The 17,602-nt window shown below is 40.6% G+C and overlaps 1 protein-coding gene across 2 annotated transcripts in view; it reads right to left on the reverse strand.

Moving 5' to 3' along the window:
* Positions 1-17,602, reverse strand: part of Wdr70 (WD repeat domain 70) — a 226,155-nt gene that overhangs the window by 161,249 nt on the left and 47,304 nt on the right. For both annotated transcript variants that reach the window (NM_001081402.1, XM_017316701.2), the window contains exons 6-8: positions 12,127-12,186; positions 8,408-8,541; positions 1,428-1,581 (exon numbers count right to left, since the gene is read on the reverse strand). In NM_001081402.1, the coding sequence (NP_001074871.1) occupies positions 1,428-1,581; positions 8,408-8,541; positions 12,127-12,186 (348 nt within the window). The remainder of the gene's footprint in view (positions 1-1,427; positions 1,582-8,407; positions 8,542-12,126; positions 12,187-17,602) is intronic.

The raw sequence follows: 17,602 nt of genomic DNA on the forward strand, positions 1-17,602 counted from the left end.
AAAAAAAAAGTCAAGTCACCACTGCAGTTTTAGTATAAAATTAATATTTAAATTGTATTCAAATGTTTGGAAAATTACCAAATGTTCAGGGTCCATTAATAATCTACCAATAAACAAAAGATTGTGATCCTACCCTGTAGACAGGCATCTCTACAGGTTCAACATGGGACAATCTGAAAACACATTATGTCGGCTGAATCTAATAATTCACCCACAGCAATTAAAATAGATTATAGCCAATTTTCCTCATTCGTGTGTTATCATCTTGGTATGCTGAATAAGCATTTAAATGGGCTCCGAAAAGTCTCTGGTCATACTTTCAACCGATCAATACATAATTTATTTGATATGTGTCTGTGTTTAAGGACACCTTGTTTAATTTATATTGCTGATTCATTAACATTGGGTTCATAGTCAATGGCAATTTAGCTTGTACCTCAATATAGCTTGACTGACACAAGCATTGTCTTTATAATACATACCACAGACTTGTGCTGGAGAACACCAGACAGCACCGTAGCCCTTTCAACGTCATGTCAGGGAGTCATTTAAAATACCAAAGTCATCAACAAAAGACATTTAAGAACCCTGACTAAAATCCAAGTTCTGAGACAGGAAATAAAAGATAGTGCTATCTTGTTCAGAGTCACATTTTCGCTGCTCTTTGTAAACACACATTCACATATAGCCAGGAAGGTGCAATGTGTATGAATCTGGGGTTATAAAAAGTTTAAGTATATAGGTGAGTTCACAAATACAGAACTCAAAATTACACTATGAAGTATATTATACTAAACAATTTCCAGCATGTTGGAAGAAGGCTCAATCTACAAGCAGATGACAGAGGGAAGGTGACTCAGAGTGAGAGCAGGCACATGAGGGGCAGGGCCTGAGGGAGAAAGGAGACAAAGAGGCCACGGGCTTGTACAGCAACTGTGACCATCTGAGGGAGGCCTGGTGACACTATCCTACCTAAAACCTCCCAAACAATCCACACAACTGTGAGAAGCAGCAAAGTAGCACTCACTTAACATACTAACTTTCAGGAGAAATTACTACATGACAACTGAAACTACTTGTTAGTAAATGTGCTGACCAGATAGGATAGGGTGCTGTAACCCCACACTCAGAAAACTGAGGCAGGCCCAGAATGGAGGAGAAGGAATAGGAGAAAGAAGTGGAAGAGGAGGAAGAAGAGGAGGAGAAGGAAAAAGAGGGAAGGAAGACGGGATGGTCAGTGAAGCAAGAGGAGAGAGAAAGGAGTGTAGAAGGGGAGGGAGGGAGAGGGGAGAGAGGGAGGGAGTGCATGAGGGGTGGAGCAGAGGAAGAAGGAGAGGGAGAAAGTGAGAGAATGGAATGAGGAGGGACGGCAGAGGGAGAGAAAAGGAGCCCTGAACTCAAATCCATTAAACACCGTCCATACTTACCTTGGTGTTGGCCATGTCTACGATATACTGGTCTCCCTTTATACACTCCATGACTTCAAAACCATCTCTGTCAATAACCTTGGCCTGTGAGCTTCCAGAAACAACAAGAATCATGTCTCCTGTGTTACTGTACTGTAACGACTTGATCTGATGGCTATAAGAAAGAAAAACAAAACAGTCTAATGAAACAGAGGGGTTTTTTAATACTTTTGCTACATTTAGCATAGTCAGTAAAAAATGTTATACAAGTGTAAAATTAATAATTCCAAAAAGCACAAAATCATCCCCCCATGTCCCACAGTAATTTACCAAAACCTCCTAAAACTTACACTTTCAATCCAACCAACTCATGAATATCCTGGCTCTTTTCCAATAAACTTATCTGCATAATTTTTAAAGCTGTATCTTATTTGTTAACTACAACATTTTAAAAAAGAAAAAGAAAAAAGAAATGAGGGTACCTTGCTGGCTGCCAAGCCTGAGGACCTGAGTTCATCCTAGGACCCAAGTTGATAAAAGACAGAACCAACTAGTAGCAATTTGTCCTCTGACCTCTGTGCATGTCATGGAATGTGTGGGCATGCATGCACACACACACACACACACACACACACACACAAAGTAAATGTAATAAAAAAAATTTAAAAAGAGCAACCTTGATGTCCTGAGAAGAGGTGACAACCACAGGAAGTCTAGACACTGACAAATGACACAAACAAGAGTCCCCAAGGTCAACTGACCCTGCCCACTACTGAGAACAAGCAACTCCGTCACCTCACTTTTGCTTACTGCTGTGATTCCTGGTTTAGAAATCACTGTACTGGGTGTTAGCAGTGGTTTTACTTTTTGTAGCTTTTGCATTTTGTATCTAGTTATTTAAACTCTGTGCACGTGTGCAGAAGAGGACCATATGGAGGTGGGAAACAACTTTCAGAAGCCAGCTCTATCCTTTGAAGACAGGTTCTAGGATTCGCAGCCAGGTTGTCAGGGTGGTTGAGCATTTACCATGGAGCATTGCTATTGGCCCTTATTATACTTTTAAACCTAGATGCCTTTATTTGGTTTTTCCCTTTTGTTCATTCACTGTTTCTCGATGCAGCCCTGGCTGGCCTGGAACTCGCTTTACAGACCAGGCTGGCTTCAAGCTCTTAGAGATCCACCTGCCTCTGCCTCCCAAATACTGGGATTAAAGGCGTGAGAAATTTTTTTTTCTTTCCCTCAGTTTCTTTCTGTTCTTTCCTTTTCCTTTGTCTCTTTCTTTCTTCCCCCTGCCCACTGAAGGCCTACCACTAATGGGGAAATTGCTATCAGAACCAGAGCCACCTCTCTCGATCCAGTGAGAGGCACAGCCATGCCCTTTCAGAGAAGGCCTGGATCTCAACCCAGGGCTCCTCCTCGAATGTTGTCCGTCAGCCCCAGAGACAGAGGATGCTGCTTGTGTGCTTGCATAGTCTTTACATAGCTTCTAGTAGAGTCAGCAATCTTATTAAAGTGTTTCTGATCAAATTACATCACATTTCTACACTCTAGTAAGACTCTGACAGATCAAATTTTAGGCAATCAATCAGGAACTGAGAAAATTAGAGTCTATTTAGACCAATTGTGGTTTTATACATAAAACACATCAAATCTTTGATAATTAAACAGTTGAGACTGCTCAACAAAGGTCTTTTAGTAAGACTGTGAGAACTTGCTAGCGTGTAAGACAGACCTCTGTTACTAGCACTCCCATTGGGAAGTGTTAATTTTCTTCAATCAAGCCTAAGAGATCTGGTCCTATGCATTATCACTGTTTTCTGGTGATTGATTTTTGTTTTCAAAGGGAAGTTAAAAATCTTAAAAATAGCAAACTTTAAGGAGAGGGAGTAGAAGCAGGCAGGGGTCCCATCTCTCTGGAACCACTCTACCAACACTGTTTATATTCAGAGGGAGACCTACATCTTCAGCAACCCACATGGGTACTGCTTTGCTTTTCGGCTAGGAAGAAAAACGTTAGCATTTTCGTGTGCTCTCTGTAGTCCACTTTGCCAGTGCTCAAATGAGAATGTTCAGTTCCAACCTCATCATTCCTGTCCCACTTTGCTCTTAATTCTGCTGGCCACAGAGTTAAAAGGACGGGATTAGGAGTCATTAGACACAGTACTGAGGAGAATGAAAGGGCTTGTCCAAGGGGTAGTACATCTGCTCTTCAAATTCCTGCCTATACTACTAAGATTCTGATCAAAGAGGGAACAGAGAAAGCCAATCTGACAGTAAAGTGGAGTCATGAGGAAGTGAGTGTTCTCAGGGAGGCACTCTGACACCAGATGATGGCTTAGTAGCATTGCACAACTCCTTCTGTGAAGTTATTCACAGGGCAAAGGGGGAGACTACGAGAGTGAGGGGAGTGGGGAGGTGAAGACTGAGGATCCTGTAAGTACCTTTTGCTTAGCTAGCAAAACAAGCTGGGACATGCAAGACAGATAAACACAGCTGTCCAGGGCCGTCACTTGGGGCTCATGAGCCAAGGTGTCCGGCTGTAGTGAAAAGTGCACCGGAATGTGAGTCAGAAATCTAGAGATCCAAACCCTCGCTCTGCTAACTGGCTGTATGAGGATGAGCAAGCCCTTCTGCTCCCCGCTGTCTTATATTACAGAAAACCCGCACACAGGAACAGTAGCAAGACTAGACAGAGATGTTCCTGGGCCACAGCATGCTCATGCTACCTGGGTCATTCTGCTGAGTCCCGGCTTCCTCCATTGAATAAGGAGAATAATACTTAACTCACAGGATTGGGATAAGTTGTAAAAACAGTATTACACAGTGGGGCTGGAGAGCTGCCTCAGTGCTTAAAGGCACTCTCTGATCTTCCAGAAGACCTGGGTTCACTTCTCAGCATCTGCATGGCTTCTTACAACCATCTGTGATGCCAATTCTAGGGGACACAATGCCCTCATCTGGCCTCTGCAAGCATTGCGTGCATGTGGGGCACATGCAGATAAAACACCCAACTATAAGAAATCAAACCAACAGTGTCAACTAACCCAGACGCCTGGGAGCTCCCAGAGACTAAGCCACCAACCAAAGAGCAGACGTGGGCTGCTCTGAAGCCCCCGGCACATTTGTAGCAGATGAATGTCTTATCTGGCCTCGTGGGAGAAGGATGCACCTAATCCTCTAGAGACTTGATGCCCCAGGGAAGCACCCTCTCAGAGGAGAAGGAGGGGCGTGAATAACTCTGGAAGGGGGGACTGGGGCAGCAACATTTGGAATGTAAATAAATAAAATAATAAATAAATAAATAAATAAATGTTGAGAATAAAACTTAACTTATAGATTGAAATAATATTATACATCAGAACTGGAGAAATGGCCAAAGGTTAAGAGCACTTGTTTACTCTTGAATAAGACATGGTTCCCAGCAACTACATCCATAAGTGCAGTTCCAGGGGATTTGACACTCTCATTGGCCTCAAAAACACACTTGATTCATATACACACATGCAAGCAAACACCTATATACTAACGTAACATTTATTCAAAATTAAATAATAATAATAATATGCATAAAGATACCCACTAGAGACCTTGAAACAAGTAGTTACTAGTATTACTTCTTAATTTCCAAAGAATAAGATCATACTTATATTTATAGTTATCATTTGATCATCCCTCGATTCCCAGGAAGAACTAACTCAAGGGACACTGCAGTTAGCAAAATCTACAGGTGCTCAGGTCTCTCAGGCAAGCTTGTCCAATACTTTGTCTTAATCTGCAGTTGACTAACTCTGTGGATATGGAACCTGTAGGCAGAGGGCTATGGACCCAACATGTATAATGCAGTGCCGGGAACAGGCCAAGGAAGTGAGTGGGGTGTGGTGCGACCCACTATTTCTATAGGACCTATTTCTATAGGATGGTGTCAGAAAACACCAGTTACTCCAAGCTAGATTACCTTCAGCTGCTTCAAGGAACTCTAAAGAACAGATTCACAGCACAAAAAGAAAGGGTTCTAATTGCAGGCCAAAGTCCAACTGCCATATTCAACTGTTGTTAGCTAAAAGAGATCTTACTGCATCTTCATTCAACTTCTAACTGGCAAAAAAGAAGGACTGGTCATTATGTACTGAGTGCTAGAATCAGGGGCTGGAATAATGACTCAATTCAGTTAAGACAGTGAAACTAAATGAAACATACACCCCCCCCCATATTTCACTTTTGAAGAATGCACGAGAGGCTGAGAGATGGTTCTGCAGTTAAGAATGCATGTTCCTCCCCACAGCCATGTGAAGCAGTTCACAACTGCCTGCAGCTCGGCTCCACGATGTCTGACACCCTCTTCTGGCCTCCGTGGGCTCCTACACTCACACCAGTACAACCTGGTAACTGTATTTCCAATATTCACTAGTTATCTGCAGTGACTGTCACAGAGGGTAGGGAACATAAAGAATACTTTCCATAGCACAAGAGGTTCTACTTCTCTGTTGTCTAAATACCAAGAACAGATCACTAGATCACTCACACTGTACGTGTGCTCAGAAGAGGAGATGCAAAACAGAATTAAAGACAGAATGAAAAACCCAGCGACACTGGGCTAGAATGAGAAGCACTGTGTGACTCATATAAGTTACCATCAATAATCTGCCTAAAGCTACTGATATTCCAGGACAACAAACATATTGAGAATCTGTATCTTGGTATTATCCTCAGTTAATAAACTTCATTTCTGAAATTTTAATGTCACTTTTCCATAAATAAAATTTCTAAAATTAGGTTTATTAAAAACGTTTAAGAATCAATAAGACTTTGTCATTTAAACACAGACAGACAGAACAGACAATAAGCTTTTAAATACATATAAAGTCATGTCAAAATAGTATTAAAGGTTTCTAGTGGACAAATCTGGACAATTTACAGAACAAAAAGAATGGCTGCAACTAACAACAAATAACTGAAAGTACAGAAGTCAAAGAAAAAGAAAACCAGAGGTGCCTATACTGTAGTTAATTTTCTATGCTGTGACAAAACACCGTGATCAAGGCAACTTATTTAAAAAAAAAAAAAACCTGCTTAACTGTCCTGGTGGGTCAGAGTCCACGATGTCAGTAAGAGCGCTGGCTCTTTACAAACGCAGAAATCTTATGTGGACATGTTTCTGTTTTGATCCCAGGGGTGGCATATCAGCTGCTTTAGATTCTCCACAAGAGCTCTGTATGATTTGTCTCGTGCTTTGGCAGGGGTGTGATTCTGCCAGGTGAAGAGAGTTTATTTTTGTTTGCAACTCTGGGGACCCTTGAGAGGATATAAAAATGCCAAAGCCACAGGCAGCGGCTGCTCCCCCGTTGCTACTGTTTGTCAAGTGGTCATGCGCAAACAGGGAAGAAGAAATGGGATATCTTGACAATGAAGACTGGACTTGCCCCAGGAACTTGATGCCCTTAGTCAGCAAGTAGTCTAACGAGATCTATGCCCTGCTTTCCCTCTAACCTTTCTCTCCCACCTGGAGTTGGGGGTTGGAAGGGATGGGGGGGTAGAGTCGGGGGAAAGGATGGTAGATATAAGAACCAATAAAGTAGCCTAAATGTATACCAACAACCACCAATATATAAGCCTCAATGAGATCAATAATCTATGTAGCAAACATGAATAGGTAATAAGTTCATCACTTTTTTTTTTTTTTGGTTTTTCGAGACAGGGTTTCTCTGTATAGCCCTGGCTGTCCTGGAACTCACTCTGTAGACCAGGCTGGCCTTGAACTCAGAGATCCACATGCCTCTGCCTCCCAAGTGCTGGGATTAAAGGCATGCGCCACCATACCCAGCAAGTTCATCACTATTATGTATTACATATTACCAAGTTATTTCTCCACAAAGGTCCTGTTAAGTATGTATATACATACATACATACACATATACATACATACATACATACACATATACATACATACATACACACACATATATATATATATATATATATATAAATTCACTTCACAGTGAAGTGATTCCTTCATTAGTATCAGCAATATTCGCTTAATGTAGGAACCTATCAGTACAGTATAAAGCCTAATCAAGTCTTTACTCTTCTCTGACTGTACTGGGGAGGAGACAAAGGAGTAAAAGGATACCACAAGGAGCAGCATGTGCGACGCCCATATATGGGCAGAAACAGAAAAGGCTGCTATCGGACGCACCTTGTCAAGCCTTTTTAGTGCAACGCTAACTGACCATACAGGAAAGTGACATGGACCACTGCTTGGATAAGGACTGAGTGTGTACCATAAACAAAAACACATTATAAGCCAATTGTGGTGGCATGTGTCTTCAATCTCAGCATTCAGGAAGCAAAGGCAGGGGCAATTCTATGAGTTTAAGACCAATCTGATCTACACTGTGAGTTCCAAAGACAGCCAGGACTACATGGAAAGACCGTGTCTCAAAAAAACAACAAAAACACCACATTACCAAGCCTTATTTGCTGGAATATTTTAAAGTAAAGCAAGGAAGGACTGAGTTCTAAATAGATGTATTTTTAAAAACCAAACAACTGGTAGAAAATGCCTTGAAAACAAAGGTCAAGGGCCAGGAGAGGGCTCAGTGGGGAAAGCGGCCTATGGCCAAACCTGAAGCTCTGTGCTAGATCCCCAGGGCCCCTGTGACAAAAGGAGAGAAACAGCTCCTGCAAGCTGCCCTCATTCTTCACGTGTACACTGGCACATGCACCTACACACATAACACATGAACATATACATGGAAATAATAGATGTATATATAGTTTGTATAATGCATAAAAGATGTGTTTTATATGTGTGTCACATATGTATGTGACATACGTGTCAATGAAGCTAAGGAAAAGAGATGTATGGTTTATTTTCATTTAATAGTTATATAATTTATATAAGTTCAATATTATTCATTGTAGACTGAGTTCAAATGACAACAGCATTACCTCCAAATATAAAAGCCAAAAGCTAACCATGGAGCTGTTAAGTAAATACATACCATTCACAAGGTTGAAGGGATCGAAATGCCTTGAAAGAAGCATCCATTCCAGCAAAATCCCAAAATTTAACATCGTAATCATATCCTCCAGTGACCAAACGGGCACCTGAGGGGTCCAGACCCAGAGCAGAAACCTGTTCAAAACAAACAGATGCAAGCTCACAGAGGAAAGGGGTAGACAAAGCCCACTTCTAGCCTCCAGCACCACTGTGAGAAAGGCACAGCAGATGTGGACCAGCAGCTGGTGCTACTTCTGAAAATGAATGGTAATGAGTTACAGCCTGCAGATTACTTCACTTTATTATACTACTTATCTTGAAATAAAGATATTGTTATCTATGTGTGTGTGGTGTTGCTGTTTGTTGTGTGTGTGTGTGTGTGTGTGTGTGTGTGTGTGTGTGTGTGTGTGTGTGTGTGTGTGTGTGTGTGTTGGAGGAAAGCAGATTCCTGGAATTTACTGGCCAACCACGCCAGCCAAATCAATGGGCTCCAGCTTAGTAAAGGAAGATAAAGAGCACCTGAGGAAGACATTTACTGTCTGTCCCAGGCTTCTATGTGCACACACACATATGTACACCTGCACATGTGAACCAGTGTACACACACACACACACACACATGAAACATGAAAATTTTATGTAAGTCAGTTGGGTATGGTAGCACATGCCTTTAATCCCAGTACTCGGGAGGCAGAGGCAGGTGGATCTCTGAGTTCCTGGATAGTCAGAGTTACATAGTGAGATGCTGTCTTTAAAAAGAAGAAAGGAAGGGAGAGAGGGAGGGAGGAAGGGAGGAGGAGAGGGAGGGAGGGAAGGAGGGAGGAGCAGAGGGAGAGAGTGAGAAAGGGAGGAAGGCAGGCCGGCCTTATACATAATTCAAACAATAAGACAGGGCAACAAATATGAGATATTTCTTCCTCTATCACAAAAGAACAACAAAGTAAATCTTTAAGTTTACTGTGCTACTAAAAGCAAAAAGATAACACACTCCAGGGCAAAACAACAAGATGATAGAGTTTGTTCTTGATATTTTTCAAGGTAACCGTGGTGGTCTTGTTCTAAAGGAGCCATTTTGGGGATTGGGGACAGTTTTTCGGGGGTACTTAGTTTTTTGTTTTGTTTTAAGCAATGTTTCAATAGGTAGACCTATTGGAACTCAACCTGAGATGTTCCTCCGGCCCTGCCTCCGCTGTGCCAGGGTTATAAGCATGCATTCTCAGCTTGGCTTCAAAAGGATGCTTTCAGGGCGAGCATTCAGACAGCAGGGTCACTGCCGATGCTTATAAACTTCACTAAAATATTAAAGCATTATTCCAAATAACCAAGGATACGAAAGTCTGTAAGACAGAACACAGAATTCAGTGCGGACAAAATAATCTGCCCCAGTTAGAGACTGTGTCTTCCCACAGATTAAATTTAATTCTCAAACCCTGGGTTTCCAAGAGTTAAAAAAGACAGAAAGTTTAACTAATTTTTCAGTGTATTTTAATCACAGATATGTCAGTATAATTCAACAGATACTTACTATAAACATATTATTGAAGAAATAATTATTTTTTAATTTAATTATCATAAAATGTAGAAACAGGTATCAAACTATTCGGAATGATGGTCTAGAGTATTCTGTCTGACCAGGACACAAAGTAATTTAGGCTTTCTGTTTTAGCTTTCTCCCCCAGGCCATACTTTTCTCCCTCCCCTTTCCTCCCTCCAAACCTCCCATATCTTGCTTCCTACTCCCCTTCAGACTCATGGCCCCTTTCTTTACTATTGCTAGTGTATTCATATATGTTTCTTTCAACCCAGCCTGAGAACAGGCTCTAGCATCTTCAACTTCAGCTCTCTCCCTCGCTCTTTAAAGGACATTCATCATTTTCTCAGTCTTGAGCTTCACATGTGAATCTAGAATTAGGCAATTTATTTGACCTGGCATCCAACTAACTGTATAAGTGCTTGAATATTTGACAGTTTTTTCTTGTGATTAAAGCGAAGTATTTTAAATACTGTTTTAATTTAAATTGGTTATAAAATCATGCCCCAAGGGAAATTTAATAAAAAAATTTTTTAACTCAAATTAAATCATTGATTTTATATTTTCCTTCAAAATTTAAAAGGAACCACTACAAAATTTCTACTTTTAAATAGTTCAGTCTTGGGCTGGTGAGATGGCTCAGTGGGTAAGAGCACCCGACTGCTCTTCCGAAGGTCCAGAGTTCAAATCCCAGCAACCACATGGTGGCTCACAACCATCTGTAACAAGATCTGGCGCCCTCTTCTGGAGTGTCTGAAGACAGCTAAAGTGTACTTACATATAATTAATAAATAAATAAATAAATAAATAAATAAAAATAGTTCAGTCTTTTTGTTAGATGGCCAAAACATCAATTTTAACTATCACTATGAGCAGTTCATTGAAGAAATATGCAAAGATAGATATGCTTATAGAGAAATGTATGAGTTTGATATACTTATAAACAGTGGAAAAGGAGAAAATCTAAAAGCAATAGCCTAACCTTCCACTCTTAAAAACTATCAAAAGCAACGGAAGCATAAAAGGGAAGCCGAAAGTTCAGAGTGGAAAGTGAAACACAAGAAGTTTGCACACACAGAAAAGGTCACAGACAGTCTGGTCTACAAAGTGAGTTCCAGGACAGCCAGGGCTACACAGAGAAACCTTACCTCAGAAAAAAAAAAACAAAAAAAAAAAACAAAAAAAAGAAAGAAAAAAAAATGAAAAGGTCACAGAGCTAGAACAGTTGGTTCTGTGAATTTTTCAAAGAAAATAAGAAACCTTTATTAGACTAAATAAGCAAAAAAGAAAGAATTCCTAATACTGGGATTGAAAGAAAGAATCTACTATCTGGGGCTGGGAGGGTGGGTCCGCAGTTGCAGGACTGGCACTAGAGTATCAGAAGGATGTGAGTTGCTGAGTTGCTGTGTAGGGAAGAGGGTTGAACCCAGGGCCACTGAAGCATCTCCCCAGCCCCACAGGATTTTTAAGCAATGTTAATAAGAAAATAACAACAACAGTTCTCAGCTATTTGGGAGAATGCGCCTACTTCTAAAAATCTGTCAAGACCGTTTAGACTCAAAATCTATTGAAAACCACAAAGTATATTTTAATGTAACATTTATGTACATTGACACTAAACACTAGAAATGAGAATTTTCATTTTATTTAAAATGACATTAAACTGATTATATTTAACAGAGATGTGTATAAAACAAATCTTTACAAGGGAAAAGTGCCTGTGGAGTGAATACACTATGTTAAGACTCCCATCGATCAATTCCCACAGTTCTGGATCTACCTCCACTGAATGTTGTCTTTCTTGACTGCAATAATGTTGAAGGCAATGGCAAGTTTCCCAAAACTATTAAAAACAGAACTGAATGTGTCACTTTATAATGGTCCTGTTTCCCAAGGAAAGAGGATCTTAAAGCCAACAATAACAATGACAGTAAGTGGACCCCAGGAAAATGAAAGGTGCTGCTATTTTGATTGACCGTGAAAAATCATCTTTCTAGTTTTTCATGATGTCTGTAGCTTTCATCAGTTGACCTTAGCAGCATGGTCTCAGGCTGTGTGTGTGTGTGTGTGCGTGTGTGTGTGTGTGTGTGTGTGTGTGTGTGTGTGGTGTGTGTGTATTATACCTTATCAGCTGACTGGTCCAGAAAAGCTCTGTTAATAAAAAAAAGAACAAGAACATTTTAAACTTACTGTTTTAGTGCCATGCCTCAGTGTTATCTCATGCGAGTCAGGAATCCTCTGGACAGGGTTCTGAAACAAGAAGATCCCATTACATCAATGAGTAAGATGATATAAGTGAGGACCCACACAGACACTATAGGGAAGACACTTCTGTGTGTGTCCCTGGGCCCAAGGGCTATCCAAGACAAGCATTCTACCACTCACTGAGCTACATCCCAGTCCCTCAGTCTCTTCCCTTCCCTGTCTCTGCACCCCAAATGTTAGAACCACAGGCATGAGCCACTGCTCCTGGCTCCAAGAAATTCTTTAGGTTAAATGAAATTATTTCTTGTTGTTATTATGTTAAACAATGAACAAGTACCTACTGATAATGTCTGAGAAATTAAGGATTAGTTTTTCCTTTAAGTTATAAATTACATAAAACAAAACAAAACAAAGCAAACCTGAAAGCTTCTATCCAGGCCAGTGAGACAGCTCAGTGTGTAAAGCACTGGGCCAAGCCTCACTACCTGAGCTCTAGCCCTGGGCCTCACAGGGGAGAGAATTGACTTCCACAAGCTGACCCCTGACCTCCGCAATATAGCATGGCATAAGCGTGCCCCACACACAAGTAAAATGTAATTTTAAAAAGTGTACATTTACAATAAAGGCCAGTGAGATGGCGCCATTGGTAGGGACACTGGATGGGTCTCCAGGACCACACATAAAGAAAAAGAAAGCGAACTCCCAAATGTCAGCCAACCCCACCCTGTCCCCAGTGTCTGTGTACACATACTGTGGTGTGCTTAGGGAGGTTGGCTGATATTTGGGAGTCCACTTCTATCATAATTTTGTGGGAATAATTTTCAAAATCTCTATAATAAAACTCAAAGAGAACACAGCGAGGGCAGAAGAGATGGCTCAGCAGTTTGGAATCCTGACTGCTTTTTCAGAGGTCCTGAGTTCAAATCCCACAACCACATGGTGGCTCACAACCATCTGTAATGAGATCTGACGCCCTCTTCTGGTGTGTCTGAAGACAGCTAGAGCGTACTTACATATAACAATAAATAGATCTTTGGGCTGGAGCGAACAGGCCTGGAGCGAGCGGGATTGGAGCAAGCCCAGGTCCTGAGTTCAATTCCCAGCAACCACATGATAGCTCACAACTATCTATACAGCTACAGTGTAGTCATATACATAAAACAAAGAACTAAATCTTTAAAAAATATTCTGACAATTAAGATCACCATAACATGGAGGCGGGGACTTTTGGGATAGCATTTGAAATGTAAAATAAGAAAATACCTAATAGTAAATAAATAAATAAATAAATAAATTCAGAGTAAAAAGAAATCACCATAACAATCATGTTGGCTGACAAATTTAAAACGTATTTTTTCATAAATTACTACTCTCAGATAAATAATAAAATAGAAAAATAATTTATATCAAATTCTGGCTGTATCTTACTAAAACATGGTCATTTCTTTCTTCTCTCTCTAGACACATGCATACATTTAATACATAAACAGTACAGATAGAAACCTCCATGTGGAATGTTAAGTCAGTCCTTATTTTAATAAGCATTTATTCAGGGAGGTTATACTACACAGGAGGTTATACTACACAGGAGGTTATACTACACAGGAGGTTATACTATACTAACCTCCCCTTTCAAGAAAGCATATGATCCAAGAGGCAGAGACCATGACCATAATTTAATAAATAAATGACTGTAGTGTGGAGGGGATTAAGTGAGAGATAGAAGAGAGGGATGCATACATCAGATGTAAGAGTACACAATAAGCATTGCATTATGAGTTGCCATTATTGAATCAAATCCTCTTATTTAAGAACAGGGTATTACACTAACATCCTATGTCCATTACAGAGACATCCATTAGAAACTAGCCATGATGGTTATGCCTGGGATTCTAGCAACTGAGAGACTTAGATTAAAGGATCTTGAATTCAAGGCTACCCTGGGCTACATGGTGTTTAAAACCTAACCTGCAGGGCTGGAAAGATGGCTCCTGGAAGTATTTCTCAACACTTCAGAATATGGGTTCAGAAATAGCACATATAAGCTATCCTATGACAATCTCTCATTACTTCAGACACTAACATCATGGGACAGTGTAATGTTACCTAGCCCCTCCTGACCACTCTCTATCCAAACTGCAAAATAGTGTCTTAAAGTGTATATATGTATCTCGCATTTCTGGATCCTCGGGCCACAAAACAGAAAACACATGGCAAACACAGAATAGTTGTGGGAATGAATAAATAATTTTTCATTTACAGTGAAACTTTGGGATTGCTGGTTATGACCATAAAAAGAAGCAGATGCTATTCCACCAGGTCAGTCCAATCAGAGGCAGAGAATAACAATTCCCCAAAATGAAAACCTTGTAAGAAAATTATTCTATCACAACTAAATACAGATCAAGCACTGAGACAGCAGAGAAGTGCAGGCAGAAGGTTCGGGCTATTTCCTCCGAGAGGCTGCTACGGTCTATTACTGCAATAGTTTAAAGAAGGCACTCAGAAACCAGAGGGGAGCTGAATACCAATAAACAAATAGCTGGGGATTTTCAGCTTATTCTAAAACAAAGATACTACTTTAAGATGTAATATTTTCTGAGAAGTATTACACATAACCTATTTCAGAGGTGAAAACATTCCAACAAAAACTCAAAAACAATTAAAAGGCCCAACAAATGGATTTGCGGCTTTCTCCCAATTGAATTATATAGGATTTTCCTGTATCTGGCAATGAATTTAAGCAAGAAAGCATGTATAAGTGCTAAGAACCGGGAGAGCATTTGAAATGTCTCACTTAGAAAGGAATTTATCGTAACCCACATCTCATTTCATAAGTAATACTTAAAAGAAGAAACTACGATAGTCTGCCTCTCATTTCATAACTAATTACTTTTTAGTCACTCAGCAAATAGAAATACCATTGCAAAAAAATAGCTGTATGAGAATTATTTCATTTAATTCAATGCAGAATGTACCTAAATATAGACAATTTCTAACACTTCAGCAAAAAACTTAGGCCATATTTACATTAGGAGTGAATTAAAAGTATTGTTTACATTTAAAACCAACATTTTACTGGAAATCAAGTGGGGTATAACTCAAACAAAGCCCAGATAATTGGCATAACTTAATCATCTAAAATAGTAGCAATCCATCTTTTGGAGCATATCACTTGATGACTGTATTTTTCCAGAACTTTTTGCTAATGACTTTGAAATATGACTTAGTGTGAAATTCACAATTACAATAAAATATTTTCAAGATTTTTCTGCCAAGGAACATCACAGATTAAATTACTTCAGTGCAGTAATTTATTATGAGAACTCATAACAAAAGTTACAGTTAATGGAAAAAAAAGAAGATATTAATTCTTGTCTTGGACTGGGTTTAAATATACCACCTAGAGTGTTATTTCCAGGCTCTCAGTTCTGCCTCAATAACACTTCTGGAAGAGCAGTCAGTGCTCTTAACCGCTGAGCCACCTCTCCAGCCCACGAGCAATTTTTTATGAAGAACATTCTACAATGTTTTCAAAAGATTTGCAAACCCAAAAAAAAAAAAAAAAAAAAAAAAAAAGCCAGGCATGATGGCGCACTGCCTCAGGAGGCAGAGGCAGGCAGATTTCTGAGTTCGAAGCCAGCCTGGTCTATAAAGTGAGTTCCAGGACAGCTAGGGCTATACAGAGAAACCCTGTCTCAAAAAACAAAAAAACAGCAACAAAAAAAGATTTGCAAATTATACTCATTCAGGTGGAAAGTCAAGAGTCAAGAAAGTTGTATAGTATAGCAGTATACTATAAGCCATAATAAAAAGACCACTTGGAAACAAATAAATCAGAATTAAAGTAAATTCTAAGATAACTCTGAGGAGTTGATAAAACTGACTTAACATTCATTCATTTGTTAGTCATACTAATCATACGTTATGCATTAAATACAAAAGTTAAGGTAAAAATCCAGAAAGATTCTGCTCGAGACCCATAGCCAAATATTAGGCAGAGGGAGTGGGGGGATGACCAAACAGGAGATCTCCATCAGGTCCCTAGCCTTGGGTCTCTCCCCTTGGAGCTCAGGTAACCCTGCTGAAGGGAGGGAGGAAGAACTGTAGGAGCCAGAGGAGTCAGCACACATGAAGAGCAGGGTCCGCCTACATCAACAAAGCAGGGCTCATAGGGGCTCGCAGAGACTGAAGCAGCGATCACAGAGCCTGAATGGCTCTGCACTAGGTCCTCTGCATATATGTTATGCCTGTTAGCACAGCCATTTTGTGGGGCTCCTGACATGGGAATCCCTGACTCTTTTGTCTGCTCTTGGGATCCTTTTCCTCCTACTGAGTTGCCTTGCCCAGCCTTGAAGTGAGGGCTTGTGTTCCACTGATAGCCCTGAGAAGCCTTGCTCTTTTCTAAAGAAAAACATAGGAAGAGTGATCTGGAGAAGGGGGGGGGGGGGGGACAAGTCCAGATGTACTGGAAAAATAAATAAGTAAAAAATTAAATTAAAAAAAAAAAAACCGCTTCTGCTCACTAGGGCCAATCATCACAATGAGGAACAGACTGGTAAACTGGCAAATGTAAGTGCTGCAGACGCTGGCCAGCCCAGCATGCAGTGCTCAGCTCCACTCTGCCTGATGGAGCAGCAGGTGCTTAGAAGACAGGTATCGGAGACGGCTTTAGAAACATGAAGAGGTCCTCGGGAATGTGGTGTAAGAGTTGGTTTTAATACACTCTAGACTCGCCAGGGAAGAGTCTCCTAGAGGACCTGCATAGATCAGGCTGGCCAGCAGGCATACCTGCAGGACTACCTTGACAACATTAGTTGAAGTGGGCAGCACTGTTGCATGGCTGGGCCTGGGGCTATGTCACACAGGAAGAGGTGACTCATGCACAAATGGGCACGCACACATTCACTCCTATGTGTTGACCACAGAAGCAGGTGCCAGCTTCCAGGCCACTGTGACTTCCCCACAGTGACAGACTGCAACCTGGACTGTGAGCCACAGTGAGCCCTTTCTCCCCTAAGCTATTTGTCAGCATATTTTGTCACGGAACAGAAAACAAAACTAAGCAAGATAACTCTTCTGTGTGTGTGTGTTCCTTTGCACACTCAGTCCTAAGTTGCAGTGAGTTACACCCCCTTCCTAAACCCTCATATCACCGTCACTCAGGGCCTTTCTCCATGCTGGGTTGTGCTGTCCTTAACTCAGTCTCGATGTCTCTACCACAGGCACAGTACTACCGTAACAGTCAGCAGGTACTTAACGTTGCTAAGCACAAGCCTCTGAGAGGTCTGCGGTTATCATGCCTGAGTCTGAGACAAGACCAGGAAAACAACAACAACTTGGTTGACCAATGAAGCAGATGTGAAAGAAATAAAAGTTTTCAATCTCTCTGGATGCACTGTGGTCTACATACATCAAAACCTTACCCATTAAATTCTTAACACTGTTCCATGACTCCTTT

This window comes from Mus musculus, chromosome 15 (genome assembly GCF_000001635.26).
Source record: "Mus musculus strain C57BL/6J chromosome 15, GRCm38.p6 C57BL/6J".
Taxonomy (NCBI): domain Eukaryota; kingdom Metazoa; phylum Chordata; class Mammalia; order Rodentia; family Muridae; genus Mus; species Mus musculus.